Genomic DNA, 26,696 nt, shown 5'->3' on the forward strand with positions numbered 1-26,696 from the left:
TTACAGCGATTGAGAGTAACTCCGTACTATATTGTCCTCTTCAACTACATTGTGTTTACCTCAGGTGTATCAGGCTTGTTCTTCTTCCCATTGACTATTGTTCAGAGCCCGGCTGATGTGCTGAAATGGCTGATCATGTCGGAGATGGTTTCGAAGTCAAAGCAGGTGACTAAGGATGTGTCGCAGGACGATCAAAGAGCCACATCTGCGCCCTCTACACTTGCTGCATCGGTTTCCTTCGCGTTAGACGCACACACAGTCTTTGTAACCCTCGTTGCGTTCAGACTTCTTAACGCCTTGACAATCTGCACGTTTTTCCAACCAGATGAATACTTCCAAGCATTGGAACCAGCATGGAGATGGGCATTCGGGAAAGAAGCTGGGGCTTGGATCACATGGGTGCGATACAAAGAAGGCTACACAAAAATGCAGGACACAAAACTCATAAAGAATCTAGGAGTGGAACAGCCACCTACGCTCTGCTTTGCACCCGGCAGTTTTTGGGGTATTTTATCAGACTGCCAACTTCCTTGCTGAAGCACTGAGCCTGGGTAGCCATACTCGATCAGAGGTGCTGCTTGCGACGCCCAAGGTGGTGCAAGCTTTCTTTGCGGCTGTTGGTGACTATTTCACCTGGAAATTGGGGTCATATATCTATGGGAAAAACACAGTCTCGTCATTGATTGTTCTTCTCTTGACTGTTGTCAGCCCGTGGCAATGGTTTTGTTCGACACGCACGTTCTCCAACTCCATGGAATCGACTATGACCATTATCGCTCTGTACAACTGGCCATGGCATTGGATGCAACAACCTCTGACCACGGGGGGCCGACCAGCTTCGACCATTGACTCCCAAGGTCTTCGCGTCCGCGAATTGGATTCTCGAGAACGCGGCTCTGGGGATGAACTGACTAGACTGAGAAGAGCACTTCTCTGTGCAGCAGTAGCAACGATTCTCAGACCTACAAACATCTTCATCTGGTTCAGCCTCGCTTCCATGGCATTCTTTCGGTTTCGAACGTCGGCAGGACCGAGTTGGACAGAGTCGACAATATTCATTCGTGAGACGATCCTATGTGGTAGCACAGTGCTCATCTTCTCGAGTGTGGTTGACAGAATTTTCTACGACGCGTGGGTATTCCCGCCTCTCAATTTTTTGCATGTCAACGTCATCCAGTCCCTAGCGACATTCTACGGTAGTAATGACTGGCACTACTATCTCTCTCAAGGGTATCCGCTCCTTCTAATGACCGCATTGCCGTTCACCTTGATCGGTATGTGTCGCGTTCTCCGCAACAAAGTAGCAGAGTCAGACGCAACACCCACAGGAGTCATAACCTTGAGGTCCTTGACTATACTGTGCATCCTTGTACCGGCGCTCTTCTCGAACATCGCGCATAAAGAAGTCCGCTTTATATACCCGCTCCTCCCAGCATTACATATCATTACGGCAGTCCAACTCTCAAGATTTTTCGGTCCCTTGGTCACAGAATCGAGTAGAGCTGGCCATCGAGCCAGCAAGAGACTCTTACTTTTCTTTTTGCTTGCTCTCAATGTCGGTCTAGCGTATTATACCTCATACGTGCACAATTCCGGCATAATCAGTCTGACACATTACCTCCGCAACGAATTCGAGGATGTATACCTCGGGTTGTCCCAGCCGTCAAACATGACACTAGGCATGCTCATGCCCTGCCACTCGACGCCGTGGCGCTCTCACTTTCAATACCCACCTACGGCGGCAAACCCGGGAATCAGGGCGTGGGCATTGACGTGTGAACCGCCTCTCGGTCTCGACGCGACTGAAAAGGCGACCTACATGGACGAGGCCGACCAGTTCTACGACAATCCCACACTGTGGTTGAAACGTCACATGTCCAGACGAGCTCCGCGTCGGAAGGAGGGCGTCAGGGCGAGAGGCGACGCCGCTGGGGTTTTTGCAAAGGATCCGCTGGCGGCAAAAAGGGGGGCCGTCATCAATGACTCGGACTCGATCGAAGCGGAGCGTGACGAGCAGTATTGGAATACGGGAGGAGAAGGGAGGAAACCCTGGCCCGACTATCTGGTGGCGTTCGCCCATCTCGATTCGGTCATGACCGTGGCACTGAGGGGGAGCGGGTACGTCGAGTGCCGCAGGATCTGGAACAGTCACTGGCACGACGACTGGCGGCGGACGGGCGACGTCGTGGTATGGTGCCTCGACGGTACCTCACGTGCTGCCGATGCAAGGGACGGTAAAGTTGGATCTTTCGAGAACCTCGACAAACACACCGTTCGTGACTCTTCTCCACCAGGGGGAGAAGGCAAACGTGGACAAAAAGTACTCGGTCAGAGCTAAGGGGAAAGCGGGACCTCTTTCTAGGACAAACGACGACGGAGTCAAGAGCAGCACACTCGAGTTGGTCTCATTGAGGCCCGTTTTTGGGTTTCGTCCGATTGAGAAACTCCCGAACAAAAATGTGAAAAGGGCTCCTCATGTATTAGTGTAAAGACGGTATAGGAACGACATTGAAATGAGCTGCTCGCATAATGCGCGCCGTACCACGTACTACCTGCCTTGACCGTGACCACAACCAAGGTATTTGATGAGTCCTCCCACGCCCACCATCGCTTCAATAACACAAAAGAAATATATATAGGTATATATATAAAGAAGAATGTCCCTCGTATTGTGCTGGGGAAAAAACACCATTTTTACTCGATACTCGGTCAAAAGGCATGCTGAATCCGTACTCCTCCCATTGATATTGATATAAACTCCTGCGCACACAAGGAAATTCGTAAAACATGGCTAAAAACTACCTGCAATCTGCTGCTCTCGAGACTCGCGAGGATACAAATGCAATTGATTGGGTTTTTGAATCAAAGGACCATGTAAAATAACTTCTTTCGGGTAGCCCGCCCTTTTTTCTCCCCTTCTGGCACACCTTTTTTGCAAGGTTCCTCCTCTTCCATCCTTCTCCATCGGAGACACAACACGCGAAGAAACTCTTCCCGCTCATTGATACCTTGCACTCAGACTCGCAAAGGCGTCTGGACTGTGCCGACCATTTTCGAGCCCGCTGATAATCATACTCTCTCGACTTGTGTGTCTCGCGGCAATGCCTTGAGGTGACTGCATCTGAGCCTGAGTCAAGTTGGGCATCATGTTTGTCTGTGCCGGCGAGCCGAGGCCGAAAGTGGCGTTGGCGTTGGCGTTGACGTTGGCTGCGTTCGTGAAGAAAGGATTGCGATTGCCGCCGCCACCCGCCGAATGCATGTTCGATAAGGAGACTGGCATGGTCGAGCTTCGCTTCGTGGGCGTCAAGGCATTTGGTTGACCAAATATATCAAGTGATGGAGTGGGTGACACAACCTGTTGCGGGTGCTGCTGCTGTTGCTGCGCTTGGTTCTGGTCTGCTGGTTCGGGAATCGAGGCGAGTTGTTGATTGCTCTGTTGAGGGTAGTTATACAATGCCATTATAGAGTTCTTGTCATAACGACCAGTTTGTTGAGGCATCATGGCTTGGGGTTGTTGATTGTATTGTTGGAAATTAGGTTGTTGTTGTTGTTGTTGCTGCTGGAACTGTTGGAACTGTGGTTGCTGTTGCTGACCTTGAGGCTGTCCATATTGAAAGTTCTGATAGCTCATCGTCGCTTGAGGACCTTGAGCATGGGGGAGTTGCTGCTGCTGCTGCTGTTGTTGTTGCATATTGAATGGGTTGTTCTGATTTCCATATGAACTCGTCTGAGTAGCTCCATAAAAGTCTGGTGCTTGTGGTGCCGGTCGACCTGCAGGTTGTTGCTGTTGCTGCGACATCAGTTGTGATTGCTGCGAGGGAGGAATACCGAATGGGTTCAGGCTAGCAGGAAGAGAGCTTTGGCGCAGTGGACTTTCCGTCGGTTGTGGCGGTTGAAAGCCAAAGAATGGATTGGTCGACGTAGAAGGTGTAGTTGCTGACTGAGATTGTGGGAGAAATGGATTGCTCCCTGTGGATTGTGTAGATAGTGGAGCAGGCTGGAAGAACGGGTTCGTGTTCATAGAAATAGCTGCAGGGGATGCAACATAGCCTTGCTGAGGGTTTGAAGACATTACAGGGGGAGTCATAGAGTACTGTAGTCGTGGATCTTGGAAGGAAGCTTGCTGAGCTGGATAGCCGCCGGTGCTGTGAGGGAACAACGGCTGAGTGACCTGCATGGATTGAAATGACTGTTCAAGCCCAGTCTCGGTCTGGCTTCGTGGTGCTGGAGGTCCGAACGGATTGTTGCTGCTATATTGCTGAGCTGGAGGTCCCTGGGGCTGACCCATAGAGAGACCAACAGAGGGTTGACTGTCTGTCTGCGTGAAGGGATTGTACGACGGCTCCGGAGGCTTCGAGGTCGTAGGTACGTCTGGGAACTCGGTCGAATATTCTTTTTCTGGAACAGGCCTGGTTGCCGATACCTTGCTACCATTGCTTGGACCCAGCTGAACCAATGTTGCAATCGTCCTTTCAACATTCCCGTTCAGTCGTCTCAACAGGTTCGCGTTGCGATCCACGTCAGAAAACCCCATGTCTAGAAGCATGTTAAGCTTCTTCTGGAGATCCGAATCCGTCATCTCAAAGCGCGCATCTGCCATCCTCGACATTGAATTGTAATCTTCTGTAGGCACTTGAAAGTTGTTGTCCATACTTCTCTCCTTGGCAGCCTTCTTTTTATCATGCCTCGACAGGGGAAGTGCCGAAGACGAAGTTCGAAGACTAAAACCGAAGAGTTTTCCTTTCTTTGGGGGCAAGGGCGGCGGAGGAGATTCTGCTCGTTGCGGTCTTGAATATGTTGTTGGTGAATGGTCATCGCGTTGGGGAGGTTGTGGTCTGCCATCTGCTAGACTCTTTTCCTGGTATTTCTTGCGAATGAATCTTTCCATTGCAGAGTCTACCTCATCCGCATCAAGAGGCATATCGGGTTTCTTGTTCTTGGGATTGTAGACTTTGTTCACTTCGTTGTTTCCGTGACGTTTCATACTCTGCGGCCAGTCAGCGAACGCTCAGAATGTAGACTTTGGCGAGATTTACCTCGACCTGATCATTCGACCATGTATCCATGCTCAGGGACTTGACCTTGCTGATATGTGTGCCGAGTTTTCTGTGCAATGAAGCGCATCGCATGCACAGGAAGATACCCAGATTCCAGCTTGCCCATGCTGGATTCTTTGCACCACAATCGGCGCATGTCGAATTGCCCGGAAGGCTCAACAATTCATGCAGCTCCCTCTCATTGCGCGCTTGCGTTCTCTTGCTCATTGAAGCCATGTCGCGGTCTTTTCCTGTAAAAGAGGGATAGCGGCAGGACTCGAGGTTGGGTGCGTCGAGGCGAACAGCGCAGGATGACGGAGGGCGCACAGTGGCGGGAGGATGTCAAGATATGTACGAGTTCCGACTCAGAGCTCTATTGTCATGTCTGTTGAAACCCGATCATTGTCGTCTCCAGGACTTGTAGGAGATTATCCAAGCAGAGGATTGTTCATGGAATTGATCTGGCTGAAGTCTTTTGTTCCATCATCCTTGCCGCATTTTGTCGAAACCCCATTTCGGTTAACGGGCCGGCGAATAAAATAGTCTGGTGCAGCCGAGCGGGAGTACAGAGTACATCTACGGAGTATACGAGGTCCCAACCCACCAGGTAATACGAAATAGACACTTCCGGGGCGTTTAGAACAGTAGAAGACCAAAGAAGAAATCCTGATATTCACCATATGCACAAATGAAATTGCGAGTGCTATCTACACCATTAATCTATGCAACTTGTCCAACCCTCAGGTACTCAATGATTCAACATGCAAGGCTCACAATCCTTCATATCCTAGGACATCTCTGCATCACCATCATTATTCTTCGTAGCTGAATAGTTGAATCCATATCCCCACATCTGCTGTAGCATCCCATACTGGTGCTCCATTGGTTCTCCCTCGGAGAGATGCCACCATTCTCGACTATCGTAGGCGGGATCATTCGAGTGCTTATACTCTGCATCCTGCGCAGCTGTGGTAGATGCTTCAGCTTTGGCCACATCCTCGGTGTCATAGCCGTGAGTCATATAAGGTTCGGCGTTTCGATGTTCGGAGCCTGGCAACCCCCACAGATTCTTCATCTTGTCTTGTTCTGCTACCTCCAGTCTGTATCTTGCCGCTTCTTCTTCCCTCTCCATGCTCGTCTGAGGCCAGTTTCCCAGATCATCAGGGTGCATCTGATTCCCATAACTCGGGGGAGCTATTTGCCAGAGCTGTATCAATCTAGACCTCTGTTCAAGATCTGCATTTTTGAACAACTGCAACTGTGATGGAAACAAAGCCGAAGCATTGATCCCAGCTTGCTCAATTATTGAGGAAACGGGAAGATCGTTGGACTGTACCTGATGTGCAGAATGGTGATAGTGTTGAGTAATATAGGTAATTGGTGATGCCTGTGGGACAACCTGAGGGGTTGGAGGCATCGACATATCGTGCTGGTGTTGAATGGAATTGAGCTGAAGATTTCTCGTCATCATGTTGATCAACTCTTCCTGCATTTTTGTGTCGCTCTCCGAGGCTGATAGGCCGCACTAGCGAAAAAAATCAGAAGGTCATGAACTGAGAAGGGAACGAACAAACCTGTCTGCAGTGGGGATTCTCCTCAAACACTGCGATATTGTTCGACAGATCCGTCTCGTAGCCACAGAATTGGCAACGATGAAACGCAGAGGCCATGTTTCAAAGATTTCTTTAGTATTGGCCACACCAGCGGTTAGAGATCCTTGCAGCAACGATAACCAGGAAGAGGAGGAAGCAAAAATTCGGGATTTAGGCTTCAAAATCGTATTGTACTAACTAAAACACAACTGCTATAGAAGCTCCAAGAGTCCAGTGTCCAGATCCGGGGTCCAGATAGATGATCCTGAGGTCCAGCGATCCAGAACAAAGAGATTGGCAATCCAGAGGCCAGTCGAGGATTGGAGGGTACCCCAGTGATAAGTATAGCCTTGTGCGTAATGAAGAGGTTGGTGTGCGTAACACCTGTCGTCGGTAGGAGGATGCCTTGAAAGACCAAGCAGATGTTGTCGGAAAAGCAGGATCAGTCTCAGCTCAACATTAAAGCCGGAAAGATCGAGTCTTCGATCGCAAACAAAGTAAAGAATTGAATTCAGCAGTGATGAAGGAAAACAAAGTCGAGGAGAGGAAGAGAAGAAGGGGGAAATCAAGTCGTTGATGACGAGATTAAAGAGTGACTTGGTGCTTGGTGCCCGACGCGACACTTGCCGGAGATACCAAGCCAAGCCTCCGATAATGAGCTAAACCACTTTGGGCCAACTATCTATGACCTGGGAAAGTTGAAGCAGCGACGCGCATTGCGGAGGCCTGGAGCGCTGGTATTCTGTACTGAGCGTACAATATTCACCATCGACCTTCTCCTGCCAGAATCCTTGTTTGTACACCACCTCGACTGATTTCTGCATCTGCCGCAGCTCAATAACCACAAAGACATAACTCGCAATGGTAAACTATCTAGCCCAATTACTCTAGCCTCAATCACTGACATCTTTACAAATAGACGTCAATAGGAACAGGTTACGATCTGTCCAACTCCGTCTTCTCTCCCGATGGTCGAAACTTCCAGGTCGAATATGCGGTAAAGGCCGTGGAAAACGGAAACACCTGCATCGGCATAAGAACAAGACATGGCGTCGTCCTGGCCTGCGAGAAGATCATCTCCTCGAAGCTTCTCAAACCAGGTACCAATAAGAGAATATCCACAGTAGATCGCAACTCAGGTGTTGTATGTTCGGGTCTTTTACCTGACGCCCGGCATCTCACCAGCAGAGCAAGAGATGAGGCTAGCAGTTGGCGACAGACGTACAAAGCTCCAATCCCGATCAGTGCCCTAGCGTCGCGGATGGGAGGCTACGTTCAAGCATACACGCTTTACTCATCTGTACGGCCATTTGGAGTCACAGCGATTTTAGGTGGCTGGGATTCGGAAACCGAGCTTGGTGTAGATGGCCAGGTCGGCTTTGGACCAAAAGTTGGCGCGGGTGGAAAGTTCGAAGAAGAAGCAGTGAAAAGAGGAGGTCCAGGTCTTTACATGATCGAACCCAGCGGGTTATATTGGGTATGTTGGTTGCAAGTAAGCAATTTGACACAGACACTGACGTTGTTAGGGGTATTATGGAGCTGCTACGGGCAAAGGACGACAAGCCGCGAAAGCAGAACTCGAGAAACTGGACCTAGGCTCACCCACGTGCCCTCTTACGCTCAAAGAAGCCGTGATGGAGGCAGCAAGAATCATCTACGTTGCTCATGAAGATTCAAAAGACAAGGAATTCGAGCTTGAGATGAGCTGGATCTCGGCCTTGGATGGTCCCACAAAAGGCAGGCACGAGCAAGTTCCGCAAGAGCTGTTAGAAGAGGCCGAGAAAGCAGCAAAGAAAAGCTTGGAAGGCGAGGACGAAGATGAGGACGAAGAGGATGCTATGCAAGAGTAATAGCTCGTTTTGCCACCCTTCATAGCATTGTAGCACTACTGGCGTTCCAAGATGGATCAATAGGTCGGGTCTTGTCATGCAAAAGAGCCTGAGGACTTGAACACGGACTTTTTATTTTTGTGAGACCCATGTTCTGTTCTGTAACCTAGCCAAATTCATCGAGTGAGCTGTCTCTCGATGCTGTATCCTATGCATGTGAAACGACAACGGCTACTGTCTATCTTCAAGAAGATGCAATTTTGCCCTCATTCCAGCCTCTTCTCTTGACCCCGAGCTCGACAGCAGCATTTCCCCAGTCCTCTCCATGATTGTGTCCCTTCGCTTCCTTTCCGGTGCCTCCCTCGAGACCCGCTCGCGCTAGACCCTGGCCTTCGTTGAGCACCGTCAAGAGGCCGAAAATGACCGGGACCTGACTGTCCAGTTGGACCTTCATGAGTCCATGGCTTACTGCATCTGCAATGTACTCAAAGTGCATGGTCTCTCCTTTGATGAGCACACCAATGGCAATCACAGCATCAAAGGCATGCTTCAATGCCGTGTCCTTCTTCTCTGGCTCTGGCGCCGCCGGTTGGAGACTGCCCTGCAGATCCGTTGTCGAATTACTACCACCAAGCAAGTCACCAATACCGCTCGCCAGACTTCCTACACCGCCAGCAACCGTACTGGCGGTGCTCTGTATTTGAGATGCAGCGTAGACTCGTTGGACCGCTAGGGGAAGCTCATAGGACCCTGGGACAGACTCAATGACGATGTTCTCCTCCTTGACTCCGGAGGCTAGCATAGCTTTCTTTGCGCCGCTGATGAGGGAGTCAATTATGGTGGTGTTCCAGCGGGCGTGGACAATGGCGATGCGCAGGCCGGAGCCATCGTGCTTCTGGGGAGCACCTGGGCCTTTCAGAGAAGCCATCTTGAGCGGGGGTATCGTTCAAGCTTCAATCGGGGGATCCGGGGATGTTGAGACTGTAGTAAGCGTTACGCCTTGCGATCATACGAGAATGATGAGCAGGTACCTATCGTATCGAGGACGAAGATGGGCTCAACCGCAGTTAACCGCACAATGACATCGATCAACTTCTAGTGGCAGATTTGCCCCTCGACCAATAATGAGCCGTATCTTAGACTGCGGTTGTTGCCCTTGCATCTTCCCCAACCACCACACAAATTGTTCATTATTGCGGGCCTGAATCTGAGGACGCTTAGGCTTGCTCTTAGCGGTCGACCTCTTGCCGTTAGGGATATACCTGCACTTAGAGGCATAGCAGGTGAGTTTTGTTCATGAAATCTCTGCACATGACCCTTTCTTCCGGTCCACAGACATACCGAGTACTTAATCTGACTTGGATCCAGGCTACTGAGGCCCAAAATCACACCGTCTTCCGGCTACGAATACTCTGTCGTGTGGAAACAGAAGATAAATCATCCTGTCGCCGTTTAGACTTGCTTCAAAATCCCTTCGCTAAAGTCGGCGGCCAATCACCCGCATTGTATTTTTTCTACTTATCAAAGTGTCCTTCAAAAGTACTACACTGTTGAGCTGCACAAAGATGGCTCCCACTGTAGTCAATGGCGATGGTGTCAACGGAGTCACGCAAGTGAATGGACACAGTACTGGTACGCAATTGAAAGCGACTGCTCCAGCTTTTCATCCAGCCGGTACACCAGATCGATCAAAGTACCACGCTTCTTCATCAGATGAGGCTATCCACGCCGAACATGAATACGCCGCCCATAACTACCATCCACTACCTGTCGTTTTTGCCAGAGCGCTCGGAACTACGGTATGGGATCCCGAAGGTCGGCAGTATCTCGACTTCCTCTCAGCATACTCTGCGGTCAACCAAGGACATTGCCACCCGGAACTGGTCAAGGCTCTTGTTGAGCAAGCGTCGACGCTCACATTGAGCTCCAGAGCCTTCTACAACGATGTTTTCCCCCGTTTCGCAGAGTTTGTCACCAAGTACTTCAACTTTGACATGGTCTTGCCCATGAACACTGGTGCGGAAGCCGTCGAGACCGCCATCAAGATTGCCCGAAAATGGGGCTACAAGTGCAAAGGCATTCCACAGGACGAAGCTCTTGTTCTCAGTGTCGCCGAGAATTTCCACGGACGAACTGTAAGTATCGATTTTATTGTTGGGACATTCTTTTACTGACCTTCACCGCAGTTCTCAGCCATATCCATGTCCACAGATCCCGAGTCGCGTGACAACTACGGTCCGTATCTACCTGGCGTTGGAAGCGTCAACCCAGCTACGGGCAAGATAATACCCTACAACGACATCTCCGCTGTCCGAGAAGCCTTCGAGTCAAGCGGTGACAAGATCGCTGGTTTTCTGGTAGAGCCAATTCAAGGTGAAGCTGGTATCGTCGTGCCTAGCGACAACTACCTGTCTGAAGTCAGAGCTCTGTGTGATAAGCACAACGTTCTTTTGATTTGTGATGAAATTCAAACTGGTATCGCCCGGACCGGCAAGCTTCTGTGCCACGAGTGGGCTGGCATCAAGCCAGACATGGTTCTCCTCGGTAAAGCAATTTCAGGAGGCATGTACCCCGTGTCGTGCGTGCTCGGACGCAAGGATGTAATGCTCACCATTGAACCTGGCACGCACGGTTCGACGTATGGTGGCAACCCACTTGGTTGTGCTGTTGCCATTCGTGCGCTTGAGGTTGTTCGAGAGGAAAAGATGATTGAACGTGCCGAGAAGTTGGGTCAGATCTTCCGCGATGGTCTAAGAGACCTACAATCGCCTCTGATCACAACTATTCGAGGAAAAGGTCTGCTAAACGCAATTGTCATTGACGAAGAAAAGACAAATGGACACAGTGCCTGGGATCTGTGTATGCTGATGAAGGAGAAAGGTCTCTTGGTAAGTTGTTTGTTGCAGTGCTTCGTGAATTGCTTTGCTAACAGATCGTAGGCCAAACCAACACATCAGAACATTATCCGTCTCGCACCACCATTGGTCATCACCGAAGATGAGATCAAGCGGGCTCTGGCTATTATCGGTGAAGCTGTCGTTGAATTACCACACCTTCAAGGCCAACTGGAGAAGAGCATCATCCCACCCGAAGAGAAGAATGTGAAGATTGGGGTGGACAACTAATTTGCCCAAGACGAAAGAAACCTCGACCCAGCGAAACGGCAACACGAGCGATGATTACATCCCCTCATATGACATGTATCGGCGTCACGAAGTTTATGTTTCTCTATCATCATAAAAAGGACGGTGACGGCGGGTTTCAATCTTTCACCTTTTAGCGCTGATAGCGCTGGATTGCCACAAACTCTGATGGTTTAAAATGATTGGCGGCCAGGTCGTTTGAAAAGTCCACAGTCACGAAAATGGAAGGAATGTCAAATTGCTGAAGATCATATTGTCCGTACACCAGTATCGCTACAGGACTGTTGTTGATCTCCGCAGAAATTGATTGAATGCGGCCGGGATTGGAGGAAATGGGTTACTTTAGTGCCATACATCACGATCAATATGCTCCCGGTTTCAGTTCTACGTTCGAAAAACAGAAATGGTCCCGTCATCTGGACAACGATTATCAACGTGTTGCATTTTCCCTCTTCCTCGTCGGCTTTTCAAGCATGTACCCAATGTTCTTGAGATCTTCCGCACTGGCTTTGACTCGGTCTGGTGAAACTTGGTAGTGATCCAGCCTCTGCCCATCATGGGAATTTGGTGCGTCCATACAACGAGACCGATTCTTTTGATGCTTTTTGGTTTCTGCAGCCCAGCTCACTGTCTCACTGATGCCGTATCCAAAATCCGTCGAGCAACGAGTTTTTGGGTCCTTCGCATGCTTGGGAGTTGTCGATTCCAGACTCTCCAACCGCTCATCTTCAATCTCCCGCAAAACATTCCAAGGTTGTTGCTTTCTGTTCTCGTTCAACCACTTGTCGAAAGCGAATGTCGAGCAGGGGCCATGGTAATGGTGGTGGTGACCAGATCCACGGGCGTCTTTGATACTCATGCCGTGTGTGGCATGCTTTCCCGTTTGAAGACTATCTTGCAGTTGCGATTGGCTTTCCTCCATTCTATCCTCCTGCTTCAACATCGACATATCTATTTCTATCTTTTCCTTTTCCTCGGGAGAGAGTGAGAGGGATTTGTGTGCGAATGCAACTCAAGAAGAAATTTGGTATCTTTCTCATCTTACCTGTTTTCTCCCGATCTTTATACTTCTGTTGAGGACCGGCAAGCTCACTCCTCGACCCCAGGCAGTACAGTGCAGTGACGTTTTCCACTGGTACATATATGCGGCCTCACTGACTTCTTTAAGCTATGTTTCTGCTACATTCACAATTGAGAGGTTGACAATGTCGGCCCCCCATGCGTGAGCAAGATTAATCTCGATTTCTAGAACGACAGGGGTACGTCTGTCGGGCCCGATCAATTAGCTGGCAGCTTGCAAGGGGTCGATCAACCTCAGCCTGATCCTGGGCGTGCACCTCAAGCCAAGCGAGCATGCCAGACCGCTACTAGTAGCAACGAAGGTATTGCCTACATATGCAGCATCCCATTTGGGGCCACCAATAAAGAGCAGGCTGTTCTGATTAGTGTGTAGCCAGCGGAACCGCAAGTTATCACATATCTACCGCCTTGACCAGGTGTTCTTGGAGCAAAACTGCCCAATTTTTGCACAACGCTCTTCCGGCCCTGGGAGATGAGCTTGCGCATTTGCAACCTTTCCAGTGAGATGCACTTCGGACTGAGTGCCTCCTGCATGATGGTAAGTCTGCTCTTTCTACGCGTATATCACTGGAATTCTTTACCTTTCCCCTCGAGGTGAAACGATTCACTCCCGTTTGAGCATCATGCCTTTGCAAGATTTCCAGAACCGCCAACGACCGTCCGCCTCTTATGGCTTTAATTCCCTGCCTGATTTCGACTTGTTCAAACGGCTTCCGACCCACTGGCGGAGATGGGTACTGACAAGCGATACAGCCACAGACTCGGGCTATGTGGTTTCAGGCAAGTGTCTCAAGAAACCACTGGCAATTCTCTCCTCCCGCCTATTTTCTGTACTCTCTGTTGCAGCAAACCAAGTCTTAGCTATGAATGTCAATCTAGGTCATGCACGGGCGACAGCCGTTATAAGGACTACGAACGCTCAGCAGATCTTCAAAGGGAACAGACAACAGCCGCTATTGCTGACCAAGAGTCCGATCACGACACTGCATGGGACGTCCAACATCTTCACGCCTGCGTGGAAATCCTTCCCGATTTTCTGCAGAACGTCACCGCCGCTGTGGGCCATGAGCAGTTCGATAAATGGTCCAGTGCACCTACACCAAGCCCAATCGTGACAGACGACTTGACACTCGAGCAAATGTTCGACCTCCTGGACTCGTCTCTGCCCTTGCCAATAGCTCCTTTGTCTCAGGTTGTCAAATGCCCGTCCTGCGATTACCAGTGCGCTTCGGAGGGGCCTTCGTTCAAGTGAGTGGGAGATCCATTCGCATCACATGGCTGAAGCATTAATACTCTCTCAGAAGGCACCTGGCCAAACACAAACAGTACAGATGTGAAATTGATGGCTGTGGAAAGTCTATGCAGGATGACAAGCGTACCATCAAGCGTCACGAGCAAACGGTGCATAGAGACTTGTTCCCAGACGTACAAGCGTTCTTGTGTGAATGCGGGAAGTCATATTCTCGCAAAGACCATCTCAGGAGGCATCAAAGAAAATGTTCGCAGGATGGGACAATGTCGGCTACAAATTGAGACTTCATTTTGGTTGGATGGAGTATGAAGTAGAGGAGGAAGGTTAGACTTATACTGCGCATACCGGACCGGATACAGTACTGTCTGTTGGATACATATATGCACTTGGAGGTGTGGACCATACAGTGCCAACTATGATGTTCCAAGTATTTCTGAAGCATGCCACAGCATGACTCCGGGGCAAGTGACGTACCAGTGGCTAGCGATTGGACCAATAGAAATTGCCGGTGGCAGTGCCTGACGTTGATTTTCAAACCCTCGAAATAGTGATTTTTGGATCGCTCCGGGGAGTACAGGTCCGAGTACGGGCCGTTACCGGCCACCACAGCTCAAGCATAAAGGAGCAGTGGGGTCAGGGGACAGAATAGTGTTCCATGGAGCAACCCATAGACCAAATGAAAGTTCATACACACATGGAATAGAATGACAGACTCCAAAAAAGGTGTTGAAGAAGCCGAAGTCCGGGTTGGTGGTGATGATGGCGATGGCGAGGCCATTATGTCTTTGGTGGCTCAACAGCATGGTATCTTTGGGCCTGAAGGGATGAATCACGGAGACATCAACCTCACTACAGTTAGTAAGGGTTCCAACATCGAAAAGACTGACGAGATTGTTCTCGATGAAAGTCGAAATCAACATCAAGATGCCGCAACAATAAAAAGAAAACCTACAGAGGAGGCAAATGAGATTACCATAGTCTCGAACCAACAACCCGAGAGTACTGGCCCTATAACGGATGTGAACACAAACACAAACAAAAATGAAAACAACAAGGATGGCACCACCATCGACGACAGCAACATGGTCAGCCATGACAAACCATACTCTGTCTTCACCCGACGTCAAAAGATTGGTATAGTGTTTGGGGCGACCATGGGTGGGTTGTTTTCACCTTTCACCACAAACATTTATTTCCCTGCCTTGACCACCATCGCCACCGATCTGGACGTCAGTATCAGCAAGATCAACCTGACCATCACGACTTATATGATCTTTCAAGCCGTGGCTCCTGCCTTCATTTCCGGCATCACCGACGTTCATGGTCGTCGACCGACTTATGTCATTGGGATGGTAGTGTACATGGGTGCCAACCTCGGGTTGGCCTTGAACCATTCTTATGCCGGTCTTTTGGTGCTTCGAATGTTACAATCGACAGGATCAAGTGGTATGGTGACTCTTGCTCAAGCAATCATAGCAGATGTAATCACGAGCGCCGAGAGAGGAAGTTATATCTCCATCACCAGCATCACCGGTATCGTCGGACCAAGTGTGGCTCCCGTCGCAGGTGGTTTGTTGGCTCAACATCTCGGTTGGCACAGTATTTTTTGGTTCTTGTTCATCGTGGGTGGTGTGTACATCATCCCGTTACTGATATGGTTCCCAGAGACCTCCCGAAAAATCGTCGGTGATGGATCGATACAACCTCCCAAATTGAACATGTCGTTGGCTGGTGTTTTGAAACAAGATCGGAACGACAACGACCACAAGAGCGAGGTCGACACGACACCGTCGGTCGGGAAGAGCAAAAGCAAGACAAAAAAGTTCACATGGCCAAACCCCAAAAGTACATTGGCCGTTTTCGGCGATTTCGAAAACACAATCATCTTGTCGGTCGTCGGGATAATTTATGCGGCCTTTTATGCGGTGTCGGCGACCTTGAGCACACAGTTCCACGAAATCTACGGTCTCGACAGTAGCTCGCAGGGGTTGTTGTTCTTGACCATCGCCGGCGGCAGCATCCTTTCGTCCTTGACCAACAGCGTCGCTCTGGACAGGAATTTCCGCCGTCACGCGGTCCTTCAAAACGTCGACCCGGACCGAAGGAAACAAATCGACATGAGGGGGTTCCCGATCGAAAGGGCCAGGTTGGAAATCGGTTTACCCTTTTTCGTGGTTGGAGCCTTGACCGTCGTCGTCTACGGTTGGATGTTGCATTTCAGGGTCCACATGGCAGGTCCGATCGTGATGTTGATCCTGTTCGGGTACACCAATCTGGCAGGGTTCAACACCCTGAGTGTCTTGTTGATAGACCTGAACCGGTCGAGGGCGGCAGCCGCAAGCGCCGCCGCGAATCTGATAAGGGCGTCATTGGGCGCAGGGATGACGGCCGTGGTGAATCCAATGATCGAAGGCATGGGTACCGGTTGGTGTTATACCTTCACCGGACTCGTCCAGCTGTTGTTTTTACCATTGTTGTGGTTGTGCATGGAAAACGGGGTGGAATGGAGACGGAAACAAGAACAAACGCAAACACGGACATCAGGGGGACGACGACACTGACTGACGGAAAAGGTGGCAGGTGAATGCGTATACAACCGTATTGGATGTGTCACTCTGTTCACCTCAAAAAAATCAATACGTCCTCGTGTTATCAGGTAGTTAAATATGTCACGTCGTGGTGACAATGGATGCTGAGTGATGTTCTAGAAAACTGATGAATATTTATATCCATTGAAATATGTGGAGACGGTGACACTTTACAGGAACTTGATTGCTCAGTACGTTGGTGAGACGACTCTGCAACATACCTACGTACAAACAAGATACTTGTTTCGTTCGCGTCAAGACAAGTATTGAACTGTACCCTGTGTACTCGTAGATAGTTGATCTTCATCCGAAAATTTAAATGAATGCTATACTTTATATCATTAAACAACCCAAAAGCAGCACCATCCGCTATGCAAAACTCCCGCCATCAAGTTTCGAACCCTCCTTGACACGTCTCGTCCAGTCTCTATCTTCCAAACTCAAGACTAGGTACCACAACCGGTCCATACTTGACCACGTTTCCATATGCTCCCTCTCCTTGGACGAGAAAGTCCGTGGCAAGACTCAACCTGCCACCACCCCGATGCATTCCCGTACTGCCAAAGGTGCCATTGACGATTTCCGGATCGTAGACGACGATGGCAACGTAGTTCCTGCGAGCCATGAGCTTGCGGTTGTTCACACCCTGACCCGTCACGTCGTGCGTAAAGATCTCCATCATGTCCTCCTTCGTGTCTGTGGGTTGCGAAGGAGTCGACCGTTGGCCGTTCGGAGGAATGTAGAGTGGTTTGTTGTTGTTCAGTAGTTTCATGACATAGCCGGGCGGCGGCGTGTTGACGACCGACGACGAGATCAGTTGGTACATGGTCTTGTGGTCGGACGGATGTGACGGATCGTGTACCAATCCAGCTCCACACGTGTTGACGGCGCCCGAGATAAATGTCATACGGATGGAACGCTGATGGGATATACCTTGGAGAGTACGAATGAGGTAGGTCCGCTCAAGATCCTATATCACTGAAGTGTCAGTCACGTCTTTCGAACAGCAACAAAGTGTATACAACATACCTTTGACTCGTGCGTCCACTGGTCCTTGAGTTCATCAAGTACGTCGATATCTCCAAAAGGGTTCAAGATGCCACCCATGAGTCCAGATTTGCCAACAGCACGCTTGACCGAATCAAATCCCGAACCGACCGCGCCTTTGGCCCCAACTACACCCGCGACGGAACTGGTGACTTTGCCAAGGACATTGTATGCTCCAGTTACGGCCTTCTTCCCCGTGGCCATGGTGTGGGCGATTTGCTCGGCCGCATCTAATCGAGGATAAATCAACGGCACCGGGATCATGAGCATACAATGCTGTATCGTCTGTGGGAGTAGCGCAATTTTGGGAAACAGTCCTTGGTACGTTGGTCCAGCCATGACTTGATGAGGGTTGCGTTCGCTTCTGGTATCTGGACCCACCACGGCGACAGCAGGTCCCAGGAATTTCACAAAATGCCAGCCAGTGCCGGTGATGGTGAACAAATCGCGATCGTCTGATACATTGCGCAAGAGCTCGAGAGTCGTGTGGTGCTGGAACAGCAGGTACATTTCAATACCTATTCGTCCAATGTTCTTGAACATATTGCTGAATTGCATATATTCAGGATAAGATCCGAATCCGTCAAATCTTCACTCCTGTTAGCATAGTGTTCCCACCCGGGATTCTTTGACTTACATATCATGATCATCAAGTGTGAGAACATGCGGGATCTGGGCAAAAGCTTCTCGCAGGTAAGGTTGGTCGAAGTGACTGGTGTAATAATGAAAATATGCATGTGTCACATCCTCCTCATGTGCAGCTGTCCACACTGCATTCTTCCTGTTCTCCTTGCCACTCGTCGCCAACCATTGTTTCAGCGACGCAATCTCCTTCCACATTCGGTCAGCGTAAATCTGACTCCCGAGCCCCAGCTGGCAGTGAAAACCACCGCACTCGGCATGCTTCTGCATGATATCCTTCCACATGAAGCCGACACCACCTAGCCGCGCACGCTCGTTGGCGCTGACATTAAGAGTAAAGTCGTTGCCCGACGTTGCGATGAAACGCCAATTTGTCTCGTGTTTGCCAGCGACCAAGAACTCATAACGTGTACAACCAAGGTGGGAAGTGATTGCATACGTCCACTTTGCCGGTCCGGATTCGTCCATCTGGAGATCAATCTCATACTTGTAGAATGTCCATCGTTGGTGCTGCGAGATATTGGCGGCTTTGAGCTGTCGTGGATTCGGAGACAGGTCAAGACTTTGGTGGATGTGGATCGTAGGTGGTTGGGGAGCGTCAGTCACAAGTAATATCGAGCCGTACCATATCCCCCCCCCTATGTCCATGTTGGTATATCGCAGATACGGACCAAAGTAGACACCATTTGTGGCCACGACTTTGTATATGTCGATGCCGCTGGTCGGAGGTGGACCCGTGAATGATGCCGGATTCGACAAACTCATGACGCTTTGCTGATCGTAGCCTGGTGTCACCGGTAGACCAGGTGACGCAAGTGGTTTCTGACTGAAAGAAAGGCCCGGGGAAGCGAGAGGATTTTGGTACACACTACCTACGGGCGATAGAGGAGTCTCATGTAGGTTCAGTGGGGTCGGCCCTTTCGGAAACTCCCACTGAGTGGCCTGTGTGGGCAAGTGTATATAGTAATACTGTCCAGAATTTGGGTCGAGATGCGCGATCCAACCTTCTGGAAGTGGTGGAGGAGATGCTGGGGGGATTTGCGCCGGCATTTGCTGCGTTGGCTGCTGGGTCTGTTGGGCTTGACCATTAACGGCGGCCATGGAAGCAGGACTGTGATTGTTTTGTCTTGGGTCATTGGCAAAGGCTGGATGATCCTGCTGATTCGGGACTTGTGCACCTGGTGCAGTATTCGTCTGGGCGACCGGCACAGGAGCTGGGGTACCCGTGGCTGGTACTCCTGCTCCGACCACACTTTGTCGTTGCTTCTCAGCCGGTCGGCGGCCATTCGGCCCGGAAACTTGAGAATAAGCTGGTGGTGGTTCCTCATGAGGCTGGAGCCTTGATATCTCATTTTCTACAGGATGCGGTGCGCGGTTCGGAGAGGAGACTGTGGGTTGAACCACTGGAGCAGCTGCGGCGGTTGGTGGAGATGACTGCACAATTCCCATGCCTTGATACACTGTAGGCGGCGGATGCGGACTGCTACCAGGGGCTTCTGTCGGTGTCCACGGGCGTCTAGGTTGGTCACTACTTTGTTGTTGAGCAGGCGCACCATATTGAGCTGCTCTCTGCTGTGCAGCCAAACTCTGTGCTTGTAGACTATTCAGAGTAGCCGCGCCAGCGATGCCAGACGCCGCATATCGAGCCTCGATGTCGGTCTGTGGACGTGCAGCAGGCCCAACGATAGGCGTTTCCGGCGGCGGAGGGGATCCGCGTTGAGCTCTCGTTGTCGAGGTTGAGGCAGTCGAGCTGATGCGATTGATAGACTCTGGGTCTCTGATTTTCAGCCTGCTCAACGCATCAGCTGCCGAGGATGTAGACGGAGGAGGCCAGTATTGTTGGCCGCTCTGATTCTGGGAGCCAGGCAGCGGCGCAGTAGCAGGACCATCTCCACGTTGTGGTGGACGCTGGAACAAGCCCTCCTTGTCTGGCGCATCTGGACCCGGTGACTCGGGCAAAGGCTTGGGCATCGTCCCCCGACGCTCAGCTAATGTCTGTCCACCTCCTGACGTTCTTCTCTGACCAGGCTTTCGTGAGCCAGTTTGCTCTGGCGATGTCACTCTTCTCACATCAGGGTAAGGATATGGATTCGATGCGGGGTTGCCATTAGTACGTGAGGACTGAGCCTGCTGTCGAGATCGTTCGTCAGGGTAGGGTAACGATGGCATAGGGTAGACTGTCGTGGACTGCGAGGGTTGCTGAGGCGCAGGACTCTGCTTGCCAGCAGCCGAGGATACGCTGGACGATGCACTCGCGGTTCTCTTATTGATGCGCAGCGGCTCAACGATGGTGGGCGAGTCTCGATCGGAGGGACGATTGAGAAACATCTCGCCCTCCGGCCTACCCTGGTGCCCAGGTACGCTCATGACGCCGGGCGATGCGCCGTCCTCGAGGGCTGTAGGAAAGAGAATGGGCTGACTCGAGGCCGCAGGTTGTCTCAGGCTGAGGCTGAGGCTGAGGCGGTCGGATGCGGGGTGTGTTTCAAAGGTTGATTCTGATGGCCGTCGGTCGACCTTGGGTTGCTTCGACCGAGTTAATAATGAGGAGGAATCGAAGGCCTGCCGGAAGACCAGCCAGCCGGACGAAATAAGCGCAGAGGTTTATAGTAAATGAGGTAGGTCAAAGAAAGGCCTAGGATAGCATACCGAGATGAATTACCTAGATGGTGATCCTGGAATCTGAATTTCTCAGTGTCTCTATCTGCCCTTTTGCCTGAAGCCGGATGAAAGCAGGCAGGCTGGGAACTTACGCCTTATCCCCTGATCATGGATGAGTACTGGCCGAGTCTCTCGTACCTCTTTTGTCCATTCGCAAGTCGAGGATTGTAGCCGCCGGACCAAGCGCTGAACACCAACATGATGCCCCACGTTTTCGGGCGTCAATGGTCTTGGGCCGCGTCTTTATCCCATTGATTGGCCCTGTGTATCATCCACTTGCCGTGACACCTGGAGGGAAGACGCCAGCATCCGGGGCGGTTCGACGAATGGTGCGCTAAAAGGTGCATTGACCAGCGATATCTCTGTGGACTCTATGACGATCAGGTACGAGTTACGAAGACATCCTCTCTTTGAGGTTTGATGCACAGTAATGCGAGGGATAATACTAAAAGTGGAAGTTTGATGCGAACGAAACATGACAGACGAAAAGCTGCTAACTACCTCAAAGTACCTGGACCTGCATATCACTATAACCAATGCCGTGGGAACTATTCTCGTGCCAACAGACTGCCGTCGATACCATATGTCCCAAACCCTAATCCATAAAGTCGATCTCTACGAAAGAAGAAGAACCAAATTCTCACCGCAGCTACAAAGTCCAAGCTAGGCATGCCACAACAGCGCCCAAAACCCCATAAAGTGCCAAAGCAGTCGTTTGGGCAGCTCCTCCTGTGAATGTTGGTACTGGAGGACTGGAAGGAGTATGTGGCGAGCCAGTGCTGTTGCTTGATGTACCTCCCATTGCAGCATTCGAACTGTTGCCAGAGGCGGGAGCTGCAGAGTTATTGTCGCTGGCGCCCTCGTCAACCCTAGAGCTGCCAGAACTAGAACCTGCCCCTGAGCCAGCACCTGAGCCAGAGCCAGAGCCTGATGCCGCACCGGAACCAGTTCCACTGCCGCTGCCCGAACCCGAGCCAGAGCCAGAGCCAGAACCAGAGCCAGAGCCAGAGCCAGAACCAGAGCCAGAGCCAGAGCCAGAACCTGAGCCAGAGTCAGAACCAGAACCTGAGCCAGAGTCAGAGTCAGAACCAGAACCTGAGCCAGAGCCAGAACCAGAACCTGAGCCAGAGCCAGAACCAGAACCTGAGCCAGATCCAGAGCCGGTACCACTTCCACTGCCGCTGCCAGATCCTGAACCAGAGCCACTTCCGCCGCCACTGCCGGAGCCGGAGCCGGATCCTGAGCCTGTACCAGAACCACTTCCAGCTCCAGATCCTGAGCCAGACCCCGAGCCTGACCCGCTATCTCCAGTTGGGCCAACCACTGGAGTAATAGATGCATAGGCTCCTGTGGCGCAAGGCGTTGTAATTGTGACAGTTGCAGCAGCGCCGTTCGCTCCACAAACACTGCAAACGGTGACAGTCGTAGTGAAGCCTTCAGGAATGGTAAGTGGGTTTCTTGTTTCGCATGGGCATGCCTCGGTGATGGTGTAAGTGACTGCCTGCATGCCTGTACCAGTGGGATTCGGGTGATGGTACACAGTAAGGTATTCATGGTAGACACCGACATCGCCGTTGGGGTACGTCGTGGTGAATGCAAGGATCTCGGTACCAATGCCATCGATGACGGGTGGCGGAGTGATCGTAGGCGGACCTCCGTTGCAGTCGCCGCCGTCAGGACACCAAGTGACTGTGCTAGACATAGTGGTCGTGGTGGTGACAGCGGTAGGGCACACGGAGACGGTGAGGGTCGTAACGGCAGTGTCAGCAGGGTCGTTGATCTGGGTCGAAGCCTGCGCGAGGACGCTGGTAGCCCAGAGTGCCACGACGGGCATAGCCTTGATCGATCGTGTCATGGTCGAAGAACGTAGTGCAGTTGGGTGACGATATTCTGAATCAACAAAAACGAAGGGAACAAGTTCATAGAGCAAAGTGTTCAAATGAGTGACTGAAGCGCAATAGCACTTTCTTTCCTAAACGAAGGGACGAGTCTCAAAACAAGCTGAGAAAAACAAAAGGGTATGAATCTTTGTACCGAGCCATGGTATTTACCTTGGTCGTAAGTCAACCGTGCGAGGTCGAGGTCCACATAACGACCTCGTTGGAATGCACAACACAACCATCTCGTTCAGGCAAGGAATTACCTGTAGGAATGTGCGCACGATCCAACGCATACTTGGTCGTCGCATTCGAGACTCGATGAGCAAAAGGGCACGGTGCGTGGCTCGTAGCTGGCCAGTCATCTGGTGTTTTTTTTTCAGGCCGTAGATAAACTAGGAGGTAGAAAAGAGAGGCTGGACCATTTGCAACGAATGATCATAAACGTCCAGGCATACAACACATGTAACATCATTGGAAGACATGAGATATGAACATTGTGGGTGTGTAAAAAATGACTGTTTCCCATAAATCGACATTCCAGACTCATCGCCCTCATTGAAGAGGACCCAACGAGAAAGAAACTTCCTACAAGGAAAATTCGATCTCCAGAGCCATCGAGTTCGTTGAACTCATGGCAACACGTCGCTGTAGACAAAGAACGAAACGACGGTCGTGGCTGGCTCTGTTGCTTTTTTTGATCTGAAGAGAGAAAAAGAGAAGAAGCAAAGCTTCACACACGCAAAAATGAAATTTGACCACCGACGCATTGCCAAGGGTTGGGGCTTCAACCGACTTTGGTGTTGATGTATTGCCGCCCTATTCTTACCTTTCGGTTCGCAACTTTCCGTCGTAAAAGCAGCGTTAACAAAGACGCGGCTTTCCGATTTGGTTAGCAGCAATGCAAGCTGACCTTCCTTCGATGACATACATACCTTCGCGCTGTCGAAGTGCCCTTGGAGTGTATCACTCTACCTCGTAGTTGGTATGCGGAACCCATTGGAAAATACCAGTGAAACGCTGATTGGCACAGCATGCGTCGCTTTTTCGTGAATTTTCGGGAGTGATATACTACACACGGAGTACGCAAAAGTTCTAAGCGCTGTCGGCAACCCAGAGATCAACAAAACCTGCCCATGTTTCGCGGCTCGGATCAAAGGCTAGTGTGTCAAGCATTCAATATCATCCAAGGCAATTTTGCAAGCGAGAGATTCGGCACGTGGCCTACATTGGCTTAACAAGTCGCGTGTGAAGGTCGAATATCATTGAAACTAGTGGCACGGCTAGTCCAATAAACCCTGGCTGCTCTCTTCTTCGATGAATATCCTCTAGGTGAGAGATAGCACACAGGCTTACAATATCTACAGGACGGACAGCACTTGGGATCGAGAAGGTTAGGTCAAGCGGTTTTGCATTATTAAAATACAGGCCCCAAAATTAATTCGCCTGAACATGGGCTGTTCCAGTCCCTTGTTATGGGGATTGACAACTTGTCGAAGAAAAATGGTCCTCCTTCCCTTGTCTATTATGCCCAAAGATATCGAGCCAGTCCTTCCTGCCTGGCGTAATTGTCGAAATAACCCTTGCAGCCCGCTCACATTCTCATGCGAACCGACTGAATGATGATAGATGCCGCGAAGTTGGTTGATGTTGGGAAAGATCTGACTTGATGTCGTCTGGTTGTTTGGCGAGTGTGGACTTAAGCACGGATGCTTCTCCAGTCGGTCCATGGCTCAATGCATGGTGGTCCAGCAGGGACATCAGGTGGTGGGATGACGCAGATGGGCGCCGGGTGACCTGCGGGCAAGGCAGAGACGACGGAGGCGCCAATGGCGGCCAGTGCCAGGAGGACGGTTTGGAGCTGCATGTTTGGAACGAAAGAGGTTTTGTTTGAAGAAGCAGAGAAAGATAAAACGAATGACTGTGGGTTGGAATACTTCGACCTTTTTATCACTGAAGGTGAGGTCCGGACCTGATATATATACTCTCTACGGAGGCCCTCTTCGACCGGTCGCGACCTCTTGTTACGCGCTTCGAGGCATCAATACGAGAGAGACTATTGACCCGGTGGGCCCTTGGACAGAAAGTCAATGAACTAACAAACATTTGGGGCTCTTCGCTCCAGGTCTTGACTCGTCAAGCGAGATAACCCAGACCATTTGGACGGTCAACTAGGCCTCGATTGGTGACCGGGCAGGCTCGTCTAACTCAGTTGGACGATTGCTTGTGCATAAGCTTCATCCGGACCGGCAGGGACACTGGGGACAGTACAGTATAGTGCCATCGGATGGAGTACAACATTGTCTCGTGCCGAGACGGAAGCGCTTGTCATGCGAATATAGACAGGGGTCTGATGGACGTGGTGGTCAAGGAAAAACACTCCCATGAGACTTTCCGTGACTTTGTGGTTGTAGTAGTGTCCAATAGTTACTAACATACTCTGCCTTTCCCCCGGCGGGAATTGTCAACTCAACCATGCAGGGAAAAAAGCCACATTCGAAGAGTTGCGCAATTCTACAGAATATTGGTCTTGTACAGGACATAGGTAGCTGAAGATGGAGACTTTTACGAGATATCTCCTGGCCCACATGGGGAGAGAGGATTCACGCGTAGAGATGAGGGAGGGGGGGGGGGAGAAAAGGATCGTAGACTAGGACTATTCCATTATTCGCGTTACAATTTTACCTGGACCGTACTCCCTACTCGTACTACGGAATGATGCCGGTTCGACATTACGACCGAGTAGACCAGCGAGGGACTTGCCGAGTTAGCAGCAGTACAGCAGTAATACTTGGTTGTGGTCTGAGACTGCATTTGCCAAAAGGAGACCTCGGTTGGGACGGATGCTAATGGGCACGGCAAACAACCCACTCACACGGGATGAAGAGAAGTGAGAGAGGAGAGAGGGAGAAGGAGGTCTCAGACGTTCGCTAAAGCAATTTACTTTTTTTCCCTTCTTCTATTCCCCCGTACGGAGAGCAAACACAATGACGAGCCCGGTTGGACACAACGCTTGTCTCATTATTACTGTCAAAGTCTCGTATTCCGTAATTGCCGAGTAAAGTGTGAGAGAGTGTGAGGCCGAGATAAGGTTTTTTTTATGTAGTTGCAGCGGCCGCTGTCAATTTTAATCACTGATCGTCCGTCATAAGAGCATCATCGTCTACTCGTCTACTTCGTTACCGTCTAAACGAGGACGATCATGCACACAAGCACATACACACACACGTGGTTAAGAAAGCCCCAAAGATTTGTATCTAATGATCTGCAAATAATTATTGTAACAAGGCCAGGTCGGTCATATGGACTATAGATGCCTGCAACAAGACATGAGACATTATTATTGTTATTCAACAAGTTGTGTGTGGACTCTTCAATTCGAACCGGGGTCCTTTACCTTGAAAAACAAAAGGGGCAGCGTCAAGGGGGGCGGGCTTGCTTTTTGGAACATTCAATTTCATTACGACTCAGACAGGGATCCCGCGCTAAAAAAAAAGGGATCCACTAGAGATCGGAATTGAGGCTTTGCTTTTTTTGAGAGACAGAGAGGCTTGGAAGTGGAATTTACGGGGTACAGAGCCCAGTTTTTGTTTTGGGTCCACGCCCTACACTGTGTGTTCCATAACAATGGTCATGCTCAACTGCGCCCTCCATCACTATTATTACTACTATAACGGAGTGATCATTGCCTCGAAAACTACCTAGATGATATCGCATTTACTCCCCCATTGATGTCCTTTTCGGCACTGTAAGGTAAAGGTCGTAAGCAGTTCGAGCACCCTGACCTCGGCTGGGGATCCCGCAGAAAAAGTAACCTGACTCGCGCACGGTCGTTCGGTGGCTTAAAGCCTGTGGTCAGTGGCTTTTTTCTGGGATTGCAACTCCGGAGGGTTACTGGGCCACAACTCAAGTAACTCATCTGTTCAAGTGAGGTAATTGTGAGTGGACACGT

The 26,696-nt window shown here is 50.6% G+C and overlaps 11 protein-coding genes across 12 annotated transcripts; 4 read left to right on the forward strand and 7 right to left on the reverse strand.

The window, feature by feature from the left end:
• Nucleotides 1–21: 21 nt before the first annotated feature.
• PV06_06269 (uncharacterized protein) lies at nucleotides 22–2,643 on the forward strand. The gene is made up of 2 exons (XM_016407366.1): nucleotides 22–399; nucleotides 458–2,643. Exons 1-2 carry the CDS (start codon nucleotides 136–138, stop codon nucleotides 2,336–2,338), a joined length of 2,145 nt encoding a protein of 714 aa, XP_016262970.1. The 5' UTR covers nucleotides 22–135; the 3' UTR covers nucleotides 2,339–2,643.
• PV06_06270 (uncharacterized protein) lies at nucleotides 2,472–5,486 on the reverse strand. The gene is made up of 2 exons (XM_016407367.1): nucleotides 5,037–5,486; nucleotides 2,472–4,987 (listed from the first exon to the last, which is right to left on the reverse strand). Exons 1-2 carry the CDS (start codon nucleotides 5,271–5,273, stop codon nucleotides 2,999–3,001), a joined length of 2,226 nt encoding a protein of 741 aa, XP_016262971.1. The 5' UTR covers nucleotides 5,274–5,486; the 3' UTR covers nucleotides 2,472–2,998.
• Nucleotides 5,487–5,706: 220 nt separating this feature from the next.
• On the reverse strand, nucleotides 5,707–7,198 carry PV06_06271 (uncharacterized protein). Its single transcript, XM_016407368.1, has 2 exons — nucleotides 6,611–7,198; nucleotides 5,707–6,561 (listed from the first exon to the last, which is right to left on the reverse strand). The coding sequence occupies exons 1-2, from the start codon at nucleotides 6,704–6,706 to the stop codon at nucleotides 5,824–5,826; spliced, it is 834 nt and encodes a 277-aa protein (XP_016262972.1). The 5' UTR covers nucleotides 6,707–7,198; the 3' UTR covers nucleotides 5,707–5,823.
• A 170-nt stretch (nucleotides 7,199–7,368) lies between these two features.
• On the forward strand, nucleotides 7,369–8,719 carry PV06_06272 (uncharacterized protein). Its single transcript, XM_016407369.1, has 3 exons — nucleotides 7,369–7,492; nucleotides 7,548–8,105; nucleotides 8,155–8,719. The coding sequence occupies exons 1-3, from the start codon at nucleotides 7,490–7,492 to the stop codon at nucleotides 8,476–8,478; spliced, it is 885 nt and encodes a 294-aa protein (XP_016262973.1). The 5' UTR covers nucleotides 7,369–7,489; the 3' UTR covers nucleotides 8,479–8,719.
• On the reverse strand, nucleotides 8,525–9,508 carry PV06_06273 (6,7-dimethyl-8-ribityllumazine synthase). Its single transcript, XM_016407370.1, has one exon. The coding sequence runs from the start codon at nucleotides 9,383–9,385 to the stop codon at nucleotides 8,702–8,704; it is 684 nt and encodes a 227-aa protein (XP_016262974.1). The 5' UTR covers nucleotides 9,386–9,508; the 3' UTR covers nucleotides 8,525–8,701.
• A 267-nt stretch (nucleotides 9,509–9,775) lies between these two features.
• PV06_06274 lies at nucleotides 9,776–14,438 on the forward strand. 2 transcript variants are annotated; one of them, XM_016407372.1, is made up of 5 exons: nucleotides 9,776–10,592; nucleotides 10,644–11,345; nucleotides 11,397–13,218; nucleotides 13,434–13,928; nucleotides 13,982–14,438. In XM_016407372.1, exons 1-3 carry the CDS (start codon nucleotides 10,023–10,025, stop codon nucleotides 11,580–11,582), a joined length of 1,458 nt encoding a protein of 485 aa, XP_016262976.1. In that variant the 5' UTR covers nucleotides 9,776–10,022; the 3' UTR covers nucleotides 11,583–13,218; nucleotides 13,434–13,928; nucleotides 13,982–14,438. The 2 variants fall into 2 exon arrangements, with proteins under 2 accessions (XP_016262976.1, XP_016262975.1); XM_016407371.1 differs by having other exon boundaries at nucleotides 13,434–14,438.
• On the reverse strand, nucleotides 11,983–12,459 carry PV06_06275 (uncharacterized protein; the record flags this gene model as incomplete). The annotated part of the gene is made up of 1 exon (XM_016407373.1): nucleotides 11,983–12,459. The coding sequence occupies one exon, from the start codon at nucleotides 12,457–12,459 to the stop codon at nucleotides 12,031–12,033; it is 429 nt and encodes a 142-aa protein (XP_016262977.1). The 3' UTR covers nucleotides 11,983–12,030.
• Nucleotides 14,439–14,570: 132 nt separating the features above from the next.
• On the forward strand, nucleotides 14,571–16,679 carry PV06_06276 (uncharacterized protein). Its single transcript, XM_016407374.1, has one exon. The coding sequence runs from the start codon at nucleotides 14,637–14,639 to the stop codon at nucleotides 16,491–16,493; it is 1,857 nt and encodes a 618-aa protein (XP_016262978.1). The 5' UTR covers nucleotides 14,571–14,636; the 3' UTR covers nucleotides 16,494–16,679.
• Nucleotides 16,680–16,819: 140 nt separating this feature from the next.
• On the reverse strand, nucleotides 16,820–20,888 carry PV06_06277 (uncharacterized protein). The gene is made up of 3 exons (XM_016407375.1): nucleotides 18,205–20,888; nucleotides 17,550–18,156; nucleotides 16,820–17,490 (listed from the first exon to the last, which is right to left on the reverse strand). The coding sequence occupies exons 1-3, from the start codon at nucleotides 20,574–20,576 to the stop codon at nucleotides 16,948–16,950; spliced, it is 3,522 nt and encodes a 1,173-aa protein (XP_016262979.1). The 5' UTR covers nucleotides 20,577–20,888; the 3' UTR covers nucleotides 16,820–16,947.
• A 482-nt stretch (nucleotides 20,889–21,370) lies between these two features.
• PV06_06278 (uncharacterized protein) lies at nucleotides 21,371–22,722 on the reverse strand (the record flags this gene model as incomplete). The annotated part of the gene is made up of 1 exon (XM_016407376.1): nucleotides 21,371–22,722. One exon carries the CDS (start codon nucleotides 22,720–22,722, stop codon nucleotides 21,517–21,519), a length of 1,206 nt encoding a protein of 401 aa, XP_016262980.1. The 3' UTR covers nucleotides 21,371–21,516.
• A 1,416-nt stretch (nucleotides 22,723–24,138) lies between these two features.
• On the reverse strand, nucleotides 24,139–24,703 carry PV06_06279 (uncharacterized protein; the record flags this gene model as incomplete). Its single annotated transcript, XM_016407377.1, has 1 exon — nucleotides 24,139–24,703. The coding sequence occupies exon 1, from the start codon at nucleotides 24,472–24,474 to the stop codon at nucleotides 24,139–24,141; it is 336 nt and encodes a 111-aa protein (XP_016262981.1). The 5' UTR covers nucleotides 24,475–24,703.
• Nucleotides 24,704–26,696: the final 1,993 nt, after the last annotated feature.

This window comes from Exophiala oligosperma (genome assembly GCF_000835515.1).
Source record: "Exophiala oligosperma strain CBS 72588 unplaced genomic scaffold supercont1.5, whole genome shotgun sequence".
NCBI classification, from domain to species: Eukaryota; Fungi; Ascomycota; class Eurotiomycetes; order Chaetothyriales; family Herpotrichiellaceae; genus Exophiala; species Exophiala oligosperma.

Excerpts from the sequence above, each read along its gene's own strand:
- PV06_06272 (XM_016407369.1), top strand. Across the intron at positions 8,106-8,154 it reads AACCCAGCGGGTTATATTGG|GGGTATTATGGAGCTGCTAC; the intron begins GTATGTTGGTTG and ends TGACGTTGTTAG.
- PV06_06276 (XM_016407374.1), top strand. The coding sequence starts at position 14,637 with ATGACAGACTCCAAAAAAGGTGTTGAAGAAGCCGAAGTCCGGGTTGGT.
- PV06_06273 (XM_016407370.1), bottom strand. The coding sequence starts at position 9,385 with ATGGCTTCTCTGAAAGGCCCAGGTGCTCCCCAGAAGCACGATGGCTCC.
- PV06_06277 (XM_016407375.1), bottom strand. The coding sequence starts at position 20,576 with ATGAGCGTACCTGGGCACCAGGGTAGGCCGGAGGGCGAGATGTTTCTC. Across the intron at positions 18,157-18,204 it reads ACACTTGATGATCATGATAT|ATTTGACGGATTCGGATCTT; the intron begins GTAAGTCAAAGA and ends ACAGGAGTGAAG. Across the intron at positions 17,491-17,549 it reads AGTGGACGCACGAGTCAAAG|GATCTTGAGCGGACCTACCT; the intron begins GTATGTTGTATA and ends TCAGTGATATAG.
- PV06_06270 (XM_016407367.1), bottom strand. The coding sequence starts at position 5,273 with ATGGCTTCAATGAGCAAGAGAACGCAAGCGCGCAATGAGAGGGAGCTG. Across the intron at positions 4,988-5,036 it reads GGTCGAATGATCAGGTCGAG|AGTATGAAACGTCACGGAAA; the intron begins GTAAATCTCGCC and ends GACTGGCCGCAG.
- PV06_06269 (XM_016407366.1), top strand. The coding sequence starts at position 136 with ATGTCGGAGATGGTTTCGAAGTCAAAGCAGGTGACTAAGGATGTGTCG. Across the intron at positions 400-457 it reads CTGGGGCTTGGATCACATGG|GAGTGGAACAGCCACCTACG; the intron begins GTGCGATACAAA and ends TAAAGAATCTAG.
- PV06_06271 (XM_016407368.1), bottom strand. The coding sequence starts at position 6,706 with ATGGCCTCTGCGTTTCATCGTTGCCAATTCTGTGGCTACGAGACGGAT. Across the intron at positions 6,562-6,610 it reads AGAATCCCCACTGCAGACAG|TGCGGCCTATCAGCCTCGGA; the intron begins GTTTGTTCGTTC and ends TTTTTTCGCTAG.
- PV06_06274 (XM_016407371.1), top strand. The coding sequence starts at position 10,023 with ATGGCTCCCACTGTAGTCAATGGCGATGGTGTCAACGGAGTCACGCAA. Across the intron at positions 10,593-10,643 it reads AGAATTTCCACGGACGAACT|TTCTCAGCCATATCCATGTC; the intron begins GTAAGTATCGAT and ends CCTTCACCGCAG. Across the intron at positions 11,346-11,396 it reads TGAAGGAGAAAGGTCTCTTG|GCCAAACCAACACATCAGAA; the intron begins GTAAGTTGTTTG and ends AACAGATCGTAG.